Source organism: Lonchura striata, chromosome 9 (genome assembly GCF_046129695.1).
Source record: "Lonchura striata isolate bLonStr1 chromosome 9, bLonStr1.mat, whole genome shotgun sequence".
In the NCBI taxonomy this organism is placed as follows: Eukaryota; Metazoa; Chordata; class Aves; order Passeriformes; family Estrildidae; genus Lonchura; species Lonchura striata.
The window spans coordinates 27,795,833-27,810,805 of record NC_134611.1 but is presented as its reverse complement, the minus strand read 5'-3'; the positions used below and the strand labels follow the sequence as shown (position 1 = coordinate 27,810,805).

At 47.6% G+C, this 14,973-nt stretch overlaps 1 protein-coding gene across 1 annotated transcript in view; it reads left to right on the top strand.

The window, feature by feature from the left end:
* The window catches only part of COLGALT2 (collagen beta(1-O)galactosyltransferase 2), a 44,394-nt gene that overhangs the window by 15,500 nt on the left and 13,921 nt on the right, over positions 1-14,973 (top strand). Inside the window, exons 2-4 of the mRNA XM_021525121.2 lie at positions 11,899-12,009; positions 13,444-13,561; positions 14,759-14,893. Coding sequence (XP_021380796.2) covers positions 11,899-12,009; positions 13,444-13,561; positions 14,759-14,893 — 364 coding nt within the window. The remainder of the gene's footprint in view (positions 1-11,898; positions 12,010-13,443; positions 13,562-14,758; positions 14,894-14,973) is intronic.

Here is a 14,973-nt window from a genome sequence, read left to right as displayed (position 1 = left end):
CCTTCCCAGTGTTCCATCTAACCCTGCCCTCTGGCAGTGGGAAGCCATTCCCTGTGTCCTGTTGCTCCAGGCCCCTGTCCCAAGTTGTTCTCCAGCTCTTTTGTAGGTGTGCTCCACTAGATTGACAGCCTGGCTCCCAAAGTGTCTCCTCCTGTGGTTATCCTGTGGATTGGGAAAACCTCTTCCCTGCTGTAGAGGTAAAAGCTCTGTAGCCATTTGCCATTTTATCATTCAGAGACAGTGACAAACCAGTTGGAGCCATGCTGAGCATTTGATTTATTTTTACTTTACTTGCACTGCCTGTTCTGTACAGTTTATTTTAATATTAATGCAAACTGCAAAGCTGGTGCATGTACCTTGACTTAAAGAGAGATTGTCCTGACCTGCACTTATCATCTCCTTTCATTTCCTGACCATACGGGCAGCAGCAGCATCCTGGGATATAAGTTCTGTAGCCAATATTAGCTTCTTTCAGGTGGCTTCCACCAGCAGCAGCACTTTGAATATCTTTGGATGAAGCTGGAGAGAGTGTGGGTGGAGTTCATGCCTCTATTTCCAGGAGCATCTGCTATATGGCTAACTTTTGTTGTTGTGTTTTGAAATTTCCTTACCTGTTTTTGATACTGTGGGCCAGTATTGAAAAGTGGTTTTAAAGCAGAAATTATTCTCCTTTGCTGGAGAAAGGTGTTAGCCCTGTGAATTCTTGAAAGGCCAGATTGGATGGGGCTTGGAACAGCCTGGGCTAGTAGAAGGTGTCCTTCCACAGAATGGAATTACGGAATGCCTTGAGTTGGAAGAGAGCCAGAAGGGTCATGGTGTCCCACTCCTTGCTCTTCACAGTGTTAGCTAAAACTAAACTGTGTGACAAAGATTTGCTGTGATCTCAGGCAGTGCCTGGGTCCCTTGTGAAATACAAGGTGTAAAACATGGCAACTCTTCTACTCGTGAAGAATTTGCTACAGACCCATGGTTGACTTTTCTTGCTGTACCTCCTGACTGTATTTTGAAAGCAAATTCTGTGCTCAAGTTTGTCATCCCAAAGGTAACTGGCTTGCTTGTACAGAGGCTGTAGAAGAAGCAGTCAAGAAATTTACTTCTGTTTCTATTCCTCTGTGTCTGTACTACATGTTATAAACACCTGGGATTTTATCATCCTTATGTTGCCCAGTTTTCCTGCGAGCAGCCAGTAATTCACAGCCGGCTGAGGAGAGCAGGAGTGTTTATGATGTGCCTGTGCCAGCCTTGGCCCTGTTATCTTGCTCTGTAAGAATAAACTGAAGTTATTCTTAGTGTCTAAAGCTCCCTGAGTTTCTGGGTGCACAGACAGCTCATTGTGCTGCCTGCTGAGACAGTGCTGGGGATCACACAGTGAGGTTTTAGCGGGCGGTTTTGGTCCTGGGGAGGATTTTGGCTCTGACCCTTCCAGCAGCACTGAAAGGGGAATGGTATTCCATCGGCTGAGCGTAAACCCAACGTGTTTTTCCTGTGCAGCACAGCAAACTTTGACTTGGGTGTGATAGATTTTTTTTTATTACCTTTCACAAGCAGACTACTAGAAATAGTTCACAGACATCTGCTGATCACAGTTTGAAAACGACTGTTCTCAAGCTACCCTGATGTTGAATTCCTTTGGAAAAAGTCTCGCTGACTTTGTCTGCTTCTGTAATCACAGAATCACACAAGGGTTTGGGTTGACCTTTAAGCCTATCCAGTCCCACCCCCTGCCATGGGCAGGGACACATTCCACTGTCCCAGGTTGCTCCAAGCCCCATCCAGCCTGGCCTTGGACACTTTCAGGGATGGGGCAGCCACAACTCTGGGCAACATTGGTAAGTAAGATAGCTGGTACAACACACCCTGAAGGTAATCAGAATTACCCTCACTTACTGGGCTTGGGTTGGTCTCTGTTCTGGATTATCTGTTCCTGGTGGGAGCATTGCAGATGCTTTGGGTGGAAAGAGTTTCCCTGCATAAGCAGTGGAAAAAAAAAAACAAAACTGAAATTGTTGTTAATGCTTTTGCCTGTGCAAGGCAAGCCTGGAGCTCTCTCCGGGGTCCAAACCTTTAAATCTGGCATGGCTCCCTGTGTGAGAGCACAGCAGAAAGAGCTGTTGGATTGACAAGAGCCATGTGCGTGTTGGCGGCGGCGCTGGGGTTTCTCCACGTGTCTGTAACAATCCGTTCAGCTGGCGCATGCTCCTGCTGCAGCCCTCTCCGTGCCCAGACAGTGAGCCCTTTCATGGAGAAGTGCAGAGTCATATTTCTGAGTGCAAATTAGCCAGGGGATTGTTAGTAGTGTGAGCTTGGCCAAGCTTATTTCTGTGAGCAGCTCTGGTGCTGGGGCAGGGGAGGTGTGGGCAGACACCACATGTGCACTGCCAGCAGACGGGGGAGCCCAGGGCTGGCACCCCTGCTCTCTTGGGGGCAGCTCACACACAGGGACAAGAGTCCTTCAGCCAAATATCCTCCAATTTGACTTGCTGTGTCTCACAATTAGACTTTTCCATAGGGTGGTGCATCAGGAATATGATGCTTCGCACTGGGCTCATTGTCCTGCATGCCCCAGGAGTACTCAGGAGCTGTCCCAGCCTGCTGGGAGTTGCTGAGATGCTCCTGGGATGCATTGCTGGTATTGCACTGGGTGACTCTGTGGTGAGGCTGCTGCACTAGAGCAGTCCCAAGCTTGGGAGCCTTTCTGAGTCCAGGCTTCTTTCCTGCCTCTAATGCCCCTTTTCCAGACCTTTGTGAGCAAGGGCAGGTTGTTACTCTGGTGGAATAAACGTGTACCGGTGGGGCACATGTGAGCCTCAGCTTTCTCTGACTGTACAGCTCACAAGGGGTAGGGGAGGAGCAAGTAATTATCTCTTCATTCTCTGATCAGTGGCAGGAGTTGGGGAAATGGCTGGAGCTGTGCCAGGGCAGGGCCAGGCTGGAGCTCAGGGAAAGGCTCTTCCCCAGAGATGCTGGCACTGCCCAGGCTCCCCAGGGAATGGACACAGCCCCAAGGTTGCCAGAGCTCCAGGAGGATTTGGACAACATTCCAGGGATGCACAGGGTGGGATTATTGGGGTATCTGAGCAGGGACAGGGTTGGACTGGATGATCCTGAGGGTCCCTTCAAACTTAGCATATTCTGTGTTGATCAAAGGAACCTTCTCAGAGGTGGCACAGAAAAGCACAAGGTGCCACAGTCTGCTCTGCAGGCCTGGTGTGGACTCCTGCAACGTGACTGCGAAACCTGCAAAGGTTTTTCAAGCTGTCATTTAGTTGAGTGTATCCCTGGATGCACACATCCAGCCCTGCTGAGCTGGAAGGTGTCTTCCAGCATTTGTGCCACATTTTTTCAGGAATCATCACACATACACCAAATTCTTTACTGTGGAGGTTTTCTTCAGCAGGTCTCTGTGCACCTGAGTATGCAGGCAGGTAGCAGCCTGCTGGAGACAGCTCTGGAGGGCTTGCTGCTCTTGTCCTATTGACAGGTTATTGAAAGTCTTCTAAAAAAATTGTAAATTACTGAGTGAAGGGCTTCCCTCAGCCCTTCTGGTGACCTGAACACTGTGAGCTGTGTTCTAAAGAGTGCTGCAGGGGAAGAAAATATGTCTTTCGGTGACCTTTGCATCAAGCTGTGGATAAAGTCTGAAAGTTCCAGGGAGTCTGAGTTTTGAGCATCTCCTACCTTTCTAAACATAGCCATTTTTCTCTCTCCAGGGGCAAAATCCTTTTGGCTAGCCAAGCATCCTTTGCCACTTTGTTTGTAAGAAGAGCAGTTTATGGCCTATTCTTACATTTCTCTACTCCAAATGCTTTTGGACTTCTTCTCCAAATGCTAAATTTGGGGTTAATCTCAGAGAACACTGTTGCTGGCACTCATTGAGCTCTCTTCTTGTTCTCTTATTTTGTTGTTTTAGGTTTGTGATGGCCTCAAAGAAAAGCTGTGTGACAACTTTTGTAAAGAATGGCTTTATTGTTGCCTATCAGCAAAATTTTCACATGAAAGGGTCAGTTAGTGTGTAAAGCTCTCCAGTGTCACACAAACATCCTGCCAGTTTCTAGATCACAGAGCATATTCTCAACTGGTAAAAGAAGTTGTCCTTTGCTCCAGAATTGGTTTAGGATTTGGGTCTGTTTCCCTCCCTGCTGGGTGTCAGGTGGTCCATGGTGTGAGTGTTCTCTCCAGGGGTGAGGCAGGCTCTGGGACCTTGGCACTGCCCTATCTGCAGAGGCCAGAGCTTTTCAGGTGTTTCTGTTTTGGGAGACCCTTGGCAATGTGTGTTACAGGCTCACAGTCAGTGTGACCATGGAAAAATCAGTGGTGCTGAGCACCTAAATATGAAAACTATTCATTTTTTCTGTTAGCAGAGACAAGAATATTTGTAAATCCCAGTGTTCCTTCCCAGTGGCTTACACACTTGCATTAATCTCAAACAGCTGCATCAGCTGGTGTCCGAGTTAGTTGCTGGGATTAAGCTTTCCTTTCAGGAATTGCACAACTGTTGCAATTAATTCCTCCTTCGAACAATTGATTTCAGAAGCCAGTCACCACCCTGATCCTGCCTGTATGGGATTTCCTGGCCTTCCTTTAGGGGCCTTGTTCCCTTGAAGCCAAGTCTGCTTGGAAATACTCACAAGATGCAGCTGGCTTTTTGTTTCTTTAAAGCTTAGCAGCTTTAAAGCATGGGGTGAGCATGGGGAGAAGTAAAGACAGAGAGAGGACTTGGGATTGAAGGACCTCCTTTGCATTGCAAGAGAATTCCCATTGCATGGATGCCAGGGAAGCTGTTGACTTCTGGCATGAGGGAGCCATAAGGGTTGATTTAGATTAGATACAAGGAGGGTGGGCAGGCCCTGGCACAGGGTGCCCAGAGAAGCTGTGGCTGCCCCACCCCTGGCAGTGTCCAAGGCCAGGCTGGATGGAGCTTTGAGCAACTTGGGATCATGGAAGGTGTCCCTGTCCATGGCAGGAGGTGGAATGGGATGGGCTTTAAGGTCCCTACAACCCAAATCATTCTGGGATTCCATAATTCTATCGTGGGGAGTGAGGGACAGGAAAGTGAGTGATTTCTTGAGGTAGCATGGAAAGAGCACAGATCCTGGTGTGTACAGAAGTATGTACACACATACATCTGTGAGTCATTCACTTGGACTTGGAAGACCACGGAAGGTTTTAAAATCAGTGCTGCTGCCAGCAAAATCCATTATGCACAGCTGCTGAAGGGCACGGGGAAAAGAGTTAGAGGGGAGCCCTGTGTGCTGCATTCCTGTGCTGTGAGGTCCTGTTCTTGTACAGCTGCCCAGCCTGGGGAGCAGCGCTGCTCCCGGTGCTGGTTCCACGCTCCCACGCAGATCCCTGCCACCCATCTGGGCCCAGGTGGCCTGGGGACCAAGTTAAAATAAAAAACAAAAGAAGGTATTTCCAAAAGTCTGTCATTAATTAAGGAAACCCTAGAACAAATGCCAAGTTCCTACAAAGCCAAAAATCTTATACATACGTTAGAATTTTGGCAACTTATTTAAATGCTTAAGCAGTTCTTTGAACTTAGGCTGGATATTCAGGCCCTGCCTATGAAGTGCGTGAGCATAATTGTGCTAAAATAAGTGATTTAGATGGTTTGGATCTATCCAGAGTCTCTGGACTAAATTGTTACTGTGTTATCCCTGATCCCATGGGTACCTGGGAGATCTGAGATCCCCAGTTTCAGATTCACAGATGTGAGGTAGGGCTGGCAGACCTGAAAATCCTCTATTACCTGAGTCTCATCTCTGCTGGATGAGCAGGAGCCATATCTGCTTGTCAGCGGGGCAGTGTTTGGAGGGATACAAGGAGCCCTGCTTGGTTTGTTGCTTTTTTGAGATGGTCCTGGGCAGGCAAACACAGAATAGTTGACAGTAACTCCATTTAAAGTCATGCAATAGACTAATCAAATGGTTTAGGTTGGAAGAGACCTTAAAGCTCATCTTATCCCACCCCCTGCCATGGGCAGGGACACCTTCCACTACACCAGGCTGCTCTAAGCTCCATCCAGCCTGATTTTGGATACTTCCAGGGGTTTAATCTGTGGTAAAAACAGACATTTTCACAGCTGAAATTAAATCTTTCTTACTGTGTTTCAGAAGTGTTTTGCTTCTGTCTTGTTTTGAGTTTTTTTCCTTCCTCTTTAGGATCCATCCCTTCTCTTCCAGTCTCTTCTAGTGCACTGTTCCTGGTTAAGGTAATTCATCCCTGGCTCACAGTGGAAACTGCCACTTCAGTGGGGGGGTTTATTCTGACTTGGTTTTCTAAGCCTGGCAGCTTTCAGCCAAAAAGAGCAGGGAGAAATGACTCGTCTGTTACTTTATTTACCACTTGTTTTGGGAAAACTAAATCCAAATTTATGTTTGACTCATATTAGGGCTCTGTGGCTGGACTCTGCTTTTTCAGTTATTTTTGGCTGATCTCACACCCAGCATGAGCAGGGCAGCCTGGGTGACAGGAGCTCAGCTCCACTCAGACCAGGAGCTCTTGGGGCTGCCTCAAGGGACTGAAAGCCAAAGGCTTTTATGCAGGATCTAAATTCAGAGGTTAAAACTCCCATCCTGTGCTCTGTTCATTGTGTGTTGTGTAAAAAGCATGGGGCTGCTGGAGTCAATTATTAATAGTGGCTGGGGCTGGATGAAGTGTTGTGAATTTTTTCAATGCTCTGGGGTCTGAAATCCATGGAGTCTCCCCAGAGCACTGGGGAACCCCCTGTGCAGTGCCTGTTGCTGTTGGCTCAGCTCAGAAGGTGCTCAGGAGGATGCTGAGTCCTGCTCTGAGGGCTGAGCTTTAGAATAATTGAGCACCTGTGTTAGCACAAGCTGTGGAACAGCACTCAGAAATGTGCTTTCTCCATCACTTTGGTGTGAGCTGTAACCTCTCTGAATGTTTTATTGCTGCTCAGCTCACAGGAAAAGGGCCAAGGGGAAGAACTGGTGTTTTGTCCCCAGTTTCTGTGTTACAGTTGTTAGGAATGATCTCCTAACAGGCTTTCCACTGACTTGGGGCTTTGCTTTGGAGGAGACCCTGTGGGTTTAGGGCACATGGTCATCCATGGCTCTTGCTTCAATGGAACTCAGTATTGGACCACATCCCATAGCAGGCCTCGTGGGTGAAGTGAACCCCTGGCTGCAGGCAGAGAGGAACCAAGGGAGATAGTTTACATGGATATCCCTGGGGATCCGTGGAATTTGGCTGCATTCACAACTTAGTTCTGCAAGCAGCAGGAACCCTGGAAAACCAAGTGCATCCTCCTCCTGTGAACCATTTTCAGTGCAACCCCAGCATCAGCAGCCTCCTGACCACTGTCATCCTCTGTGTGCTCACAGCAGAGTCATGGGAAGGGCCAACTGGAACCTGGGTGTGCAGATTTGGCTCTCACAGTCATAAAGGGTGAACCCAAAACCCTCCTCCAGCCCAGCAGTCTTCAGAGCACCGATGGAAAGGAAAAGGAAAAAGCAGCAAAAGCTCCTTACAGCTTTTGTTTTTGAAAGCAGGCTGCCTCCAGCCAGTCCTCGCTTGGCTCTGCACTGCTTAAAAGTGAAGCACTGACCCCTGTTTGAAGCTGTCCTTCCCACCCTGTTTGCTGAAGGGAGAAGGTGGTAAATGTTAAATTCAGTAGGAAAATTACTGTGAGGCTGTGGAGTTTGCCTCAATTTGTGTCTCAGCATATCCCCATACTCTGACAAGCCAGCAGCACACAGGATGCATTTTGTCCTCTAGTACTTTTCCTATGCAGATGGTGAAGGTGAAAATTTTCTCCTCTGACCCAGTGCCTGAGGTAAATGAACTACATAGCTTGGAAGAATAGGCCAGAATGTGAAGAAGTAAAAAAGGGGGGATTGTTATTTTTAATTCCCTTTTTGGGGAGGAAAAGAGGAGAACAAGCATGAAAGCCTAAACTAACTCACCCTTGCAAACATAATTTGAGGGGACATTATCAAGCTAAAAATAAGAGCAGTTTGTAAAAGGAGTTGTTTTCTGCATGTGCTGCTACTCACATTACTTAATTAAAACAGAAGGTGCTTAACATGGTGCTTTGATTTTCCACTGTGCGTGATCCATGAGTTTTTTGGGAGTGGGTACTTTGCTGAGCATGAACAATGAGGGCTTGTGTCCATGGTACAACTCCTGGGTAAAGCCAAAATAAATATTGAAGTGGTCGTAGTTCTGTCGACATAAGCCCCTGTACGAACATTCTCACTCAAACTTTTCAAAAATGTAACTTCTGTTTATTGGAAATGGGTTTAAATCTGAGTGGAAAAAGCTGCCATGTTACTGGAATAGAGGTGTCCATCTAGAGGTATGTTCTGGTCTATTTATTGAACTTTCTTTTCTGAAAAGAGTGGGACGGATTCATTCTTTTCCTCCATTTTTTCCTAGTTGTGTTGCACAGGCTTTAGGTTATAAATCTTGTAGGGGACCCTTTTTCTTTAATTAAATCCTAGATATTTTTAATCAGCTCTTGAAAATGGTGTTGCTGATTCACTCAAAAAACAGGATTTGAACCTGGTGCAAGCTCAACAATATTGCTGGTAGACTCCCACACAGATAATAGTGCTGTGCTTACCAACTTGCTTTCAGAAAATAAAGCTAAAAATCCAGGCACTGCCTTAGTCTAAGGGCCATGTGAGCTGACTGGAGCTGGGTTACAGTGATGTACTCTCTTCATCCTGTCAAGTGTGGATCATGGACCAATAAGGATAAAGGATGGAATAGAAACACTTTTCCAGGACAAGCATGTGGGCAGAGGTGATAGCATCTCTCGTGTGACATGTTCTTACTGGTGAACTGAAGTCTTAGCCATGTACTTGGCTTCTTGAAATGCTGCAGAGTGCTACAGAAGAAGTGTTTATAATGTGGAGTGTCCTGATGTGCCTCTCAGGGCTTGAGGAGCTCTTGCTCCCAGTGAGAAGTCCTGCTCACATTTTAATTAGCTTGTTTTTCTTGTGCAGAGGTTGTCATTTCAAAAAAAAAAAAAAAAAAAAAAAAAAAAAAAAAAAAAAGAGGGAAAAATAAAGTACGTGCCTGTTTTTCCACACAGTGCTATTGCAAACACCAGAGCTGCTGTTTTTTTCTGAGGGGAAAGGTGGACTGGTTCAGATACTACAAAAAGAGTCAGTGCTGATACTGTTTTATCTTAAATGAATTCTTCTGTAACAAATAGTGATAATTGCTTTTGTAATGGCTTGGGTTGTTTTGGGGGGGAGGTTGGTTTGGTTTGGATCTCTTTTTGTTGGGTTTTTTGAGCTCAAAGCTGGAAGAACAAAGGTTTGCCAAACTGCTAGTCATAGGGCGTGTTTCATCCAGGCTGGAACAGACTTTATTGCCTTTGAGGGCTTTTGGGCTTAGAAATGCTGCTGGGTGGATAGTCCTGGAGAGAGCTGTCCCTCCTTTGTGCCAGAGCCTTGGCTGGTCCATGCCTTTGAGAGGTCTAGTGGGATGTGGATTTACCTTCTGTGTCTCACCATGACAGTCTGGGCACTAAAGTCATAGAATCATGGAATGGTTTGGGTTGGAAAATGCCATTTTCTTCCAGCAGATTCCTTATGGGTAGAGCTAGAGATCCCTTCAGCTCCCATTTGCTTGTCTTGCTTCTGGCTGGAGGATGTTGGCTGATAGTGTCATCCAGGGTGAATTTTGTCAAGGGCCTGCTGCCCCACCAGGAGCAGGATGGGGTACTCCAGGTGTGATGGGAAGAGCATCCTTCACCCCCCTTGTTGTGCTTAGGGAGGCAGAGGTCTTCCTCTACCTCTGCCAATTGCTGTCATTCAACTTCAGGGTTTCTTCTGCTAGTCAGAGATCTGGGCTTTGTGCAGCAACTCTGAGCCACTGAGGAAACAGCTTTCCATCAGGGTAATCCTTTTCTCTGAGGCTGGATGACTCTTTGTTTTCATGTTGTCACGGAAATTTGTATTTCCTTTCAGAGCTCTGGGTTTCTATTGCACAGCACTGCAAACAGCTCTCCATCTAAAATATTTCAGGCTTGTGTGTGCACAAAGGTAAATGGAGAAGGATCTCCAGGCTGAGATGGGAGCAGCCAACATAAAACTGAGATTAGTTTGACACATATGAAGCTGGAGCTTCCCCTTTCCCTGCCCAGACCGCAGCAAATCCTTTCAGATGTTCCCACTGATACTGTGTGAGGTCAGAAGGACTGGGAGGAGGTTAGAAAGAATGGGATGAAGCTTGCTGAGGGAAAGAGGCACGTGGAGCTGACTCTGTGAGAGCTGTGTGCTTACTTTAAGGTGTCTCCACGGTCCTTAAGGCTGGTCTGGACCTGGAAAGGAGGATGTTGTGGGATGAGCTGCAACGTTCCCCAGGGTGACCACTGTCCTCTTGGCCTGGTCTGTGTGATGCCGGGTTGCATTGTGGTCCCAGTGACACCTTCTTGCTGCCACTGCAGCTCCAGTGACGACCATGAACATGAAGCCATTTCCCCAGGTCTCTGGTATTTTAGGAATTCTGGAGCTGTTTGCTGACTGTGCAGCTGGAACGTGGGAGGAAGGCAGAGTGAGACCTGTGAAACGCCTTGGTGGCTGTGGGAGCCCAAGGAAGTGTGTGAAAATGGGCTCCAGGGGATGAGCTTCATCCATAAAACACATGGAGCAAGTTGTATTTACACCAAGTCGGCACTGAGACTTTTCTAGTCCAGTTTGAACATCATTGCAAACTAGATCTACAGTGCAGCATGAGCCAGGGTCTTGGAGTAAAGCAAACTCTGAAGCCATGGCTAAGGCCAGCCTTGCTCTGTCACAGGAGAGCAGTTAATGACACAGAAGCCAACCTCTAGCACTTGCTGAACTTTCACTATTTATTGTTTCAGCAGACGTGAATAAATATGCAACAAATAAGCCTCCTGGCCTTAAGTGATTGTGGTGTTCTGACTATAAATAAACTGAAAATCCAAGTTCTCAGTTCTTTTTTACTTTAAAGCAGGCTAGACCCCATGGGAATGGTATGTTCCTGTTGCACAAACTGAAGAGGGTTCATGTCCTGGTTTTCATCTGTAGGGTCATACAGTGACTTGAAGTGGAGGTATTTTCCTGAAATAGCTTTGGAGTAGCTGTAGGGTTTGGGATGTGGCTCCTTTCTGCATGTCCTCCCCTGGGAGCTCTGGCTTTAAGTAGGGTGGAGGATGTTCTGGGAAGTGCCTTTGGGTCTGTGGAGCTGGAGGACAAAACAAGAAATGTATAGCAGTTGAGAGGAGCTTCCAGCAACCTCCGTCAGTGATATTTCACATGGCTTTGCTGTCTGCACCGAACCTTGCAGGAATATTTTTACTCCCAGGGGAATATGAAGGGATTATAAATTCCCAGTGGAGCTTGCTGAGCTGTGCCCTGCCACAGGACTGTGCTTTCCTGCCCATTCCAACTAGGAAAAATGAGCAGCCCTCTCAATGGCAGGAGTAATGGTAGGATCTGGCACAGCTCCATGCTGGGGGTGCAGAGGGAAGGCACTGGGGAGGAGCAGCTGGGATGGGACTTGGCTCACTGGTCCTGTGAAGCCTTGAGCATCCCAGGCAGAGAGCAGCTCCCCATGGGAGCATTTCCATGGGATTGCTGTCAGGGATGCGAATCTGTGCCTCCTGTTCCAGGCTGTTCAGCTCAACCCTGAGGGAAAAAAAACCATTCTTCAGCAAGCACTGTGTCCCTGCCCTGCACTAAAGGCACATTTTAGTCATTTGTCTCAGTTATGACATGGTTCTTTTGTCAGCCCTCGAGCTTTGTGCCCTTCCCCTTTCCACAGTGGTGGTCTCAGTTGCCAGCTGGGGTTAAACCTCTTCTGTGTCTTTTTTTGGTGGCTGGACTGGACAGAGGGCTCCATGGGAAAGCAGGGGACAAACCTCGTGCTAACGTGCTTCCTTTGCTCTTGCTTTGCCAGGGCAGCCACTGACCACAACATTGACAACACCACAGCAATCCTCCGGGAGTGGCTGAAGAACGTGCAGCACCTGTACCACGATGTGGAGTGGAGGCCCATGGAGGAACCCCCGTGAGTACCTGGGAGGGCTCTTGGCTGCACAGCCCAAATTCCTGAGGTTTTCTTTTTCCAAACCAGGAGCTGGTACTAAATGTCCAAGCGTTAAAATGTGGATTGTTTACTTTCTGGAGTCTGTCCCATTAAAATTGTATTCTTAGGGAAAAAGGTGAGGTAAGGTCTCTGTAGCAAGGTCTCTGACTTCAATGAAGCACCTCATGCAGAATTTTGTGGAAGAAACTATTTTCCATTCAGTTATTTAGCATCTGTCACTGCTCTCTTTGCACAGTAAACAAATTACGTCAAGAGCTACAGGGAATTAAAATTATCATTCTTTATTTGCAAGGAAGCAGAGAAATTATAGCCCATTCCATAGCATCTGTGAAAGCTCTGACACATCAAATATTCAGTAAGTGCTGAGCCAGAGAACTAGATTTAATTGCACATATTATGCCTTACATGATTTTCAGGACAATTGCTTTGAAATATGGTATATTGGGTTTTTATTACTTTAACTTTTTACTTATTTTTAAGATTAGCTGCTCCTGGGTTTGTCCTGTTTTCAGTTTCTTCCATCAAGGAAAATAACATCAATTTCCCCTTCCTTTAGGCTTGCTTTTATATTCGAGTCCCTCACTGCATGATGGGGAGTTTGTGGTACAAACCCCCAGGGAGTGCTGGTTTAATTGACATTTTTAATCCTTTCATTTGATTTGAGTTTCCTTCATCCTGCCAAGCTTTGCTTAAGTTCTGCAAAAAGCTTTTGAAATTCTTAGCTCCTTCCCTGACTTATGCTGGCACTGTTTCAAAGTCCTGGATTTTTATTCCTCATTGGGATCTGCTCCTGAGTTCCCTTCCATCTCTGTTGAAAAGCCATTGTTTTTGGAGCTGATCCTGAAGGCAGAGCCGTGCATGTGACTTTGCTGCTGTGCTGGGGCTTGTGGGGTATTGGGAGATTCAGGGGCTGCTCCTGGGATGTGTCAGCAGTTCCTAATAATGCCCAGAGCCCCAGGGGAGGCCAGGCTGCCTTCATCCTCACATCCCAGCCCTGCTGGTTTGCAGCCTAGCAGAGGGCAGGTGAGTTTGTACCCCGGGTCAGGCGGGGTCGGGAGCTGCAGGTGGGTTTGGAGGGTCCCTTCTCCACTGCCACAGCAGCTCCTGTGCTGGGCAGTGTGGTCAGAAAACTGGCACTGCTTTTTCTCTGGTGCCTTCTGTGCTCATGCCAGCACAGAACTTGGAATTATTCTCCCTCAAACCTCTCTAATGCTGTTTTGCTTTCATAATGAAGGCAACAATAGAACTCCTTCCCTTCCCTCCTCTTTCCCTCCTCTTTCCTTATTTTTCCTTTTTATCTTTTTTCTTTTTTTTTTCTTTTTTTTTTCTTTTTTTTTTTTTTCAGTGTAATAAAGCCCAGACATGGATTACAGTCACTTTGTATTTCTTTTCTAGGTCTTACCCAGAAGAATTTGGGCCCAAGCATTGGCCAAGCTCTCGATTCACTCACGTGATGAAGCTGCGACAGGCTGCCCTGCGCACTGCCCGGGAGAAGTGGTCGGACTATATCCTGGTAAGCACAAGATTTGCTTTATTACCTGGCCTCAGGCAAAAGCTTTCCAGGTGCTCACTTGGGTACTGGGGGCTGTCAAAAAGTTTTCTCTCCAGCTAAAGACAGATTGAGATATCGTGGGTCATTTCTGGTCTGGTGAGCCAGAGACTTTGCAGTGAAGGAGGTGAGTCCTGGCTTAGTTTGATGCTTTCTCCACAGGCATCAGGATTTAACTCAGTCCTGGTGGTGAGAGATACCTGCAAGGGTCCTCCAGATTGAACCCCCACCTGCTGAAATGTAAGGGAAATAGTTGTGCAGGGCAGTGGGAAGATGCTGCCTTTGGTCACTGTGAGGGGGGTGTTCCCAAAGCCTCCAAGCACAGTGAGGTGTGAGGGCAGTTGAGGAGTTGTTTTTGATGTTTTTCACAGAATGAACTCATCCTGAATTTCCAGTGATGTTATTTTCCCTGGCAGGTCCCTGGTCCCTGTGCTGGCATGAGGTTGTAAGGAGTCAGGGAAGCTCTCTGCCCATCTCATTGCTGTGCCAGGAGCAGCTGCCCCCAGGTTTCTCTATGACATGCCTGTGCCCTAAGGAGTCAAACTCACCAGCTCACTGCTTTTAGGGTGTTTTTTTGCTGACCTCATGGAATAATAAAGTTGCTAAGGCTGGAGAAGGCCTGAGATCTCTGAGTCCGGTTGTTGACCTGCCATGTTCACCATTAAGCCACATTCCCAGGTGCCAGATGCACACATTTTTCAAACACTTCCAGGGGTGGTGACTGCACCCCTGCCTTGGACAGCCTATTTCAATGCCTGGCCATTCTTTTAGAAAGATGTTTTGCTAATATCCAAGCTAAACTTTCCATGGTGCAGAGCCCAAACCCCCTGGCTGGCCCCTTCTGTCAGGAGTTGTGCAGAGCCAGAAGGTCCCCCCTGAGCCTCCTTTTCTCCAGGCTGAGCCCCTTTCCAGCTCCCTCAGCCACTCCTGGGGCTCCAGCCCCTTTCCCATCTCCATTCCCTTCCCTGGACATGCTCCAGCCCCTCATTGTGAAGAGCCAGAGGTGCCCTAGCAGTGGCAGCACAGGGGACGGGACTGCCCTGGGCCTGTGGCCACACCAGGGCTGCTCATGTGCCTCTGGCTGCCTCATTCCCAAGAAAGCATCAGGGCAATCATATTGTTTCATCTGGTAACAGGTTTTTTTTCCTTTTCCTTCTCTAGTTTACTGATGCAGATAATTTACTGACCAACCCAGAGACCCTGAACCTGCTGATAGCAGAGAACAAGACCCTGGTGGCACCGATGCTCGAGTCCCGCTCCCTCTACTCCAACTTCTGGTGTGGCATCACTCCCCAGGCAGGTGACCTGAAGGGTGCTGGGGGCTGTGTGAGTGGTGTCCTCCAGGGCTCCTGCCCCTGTCTCTGGAGCAGCAGGCA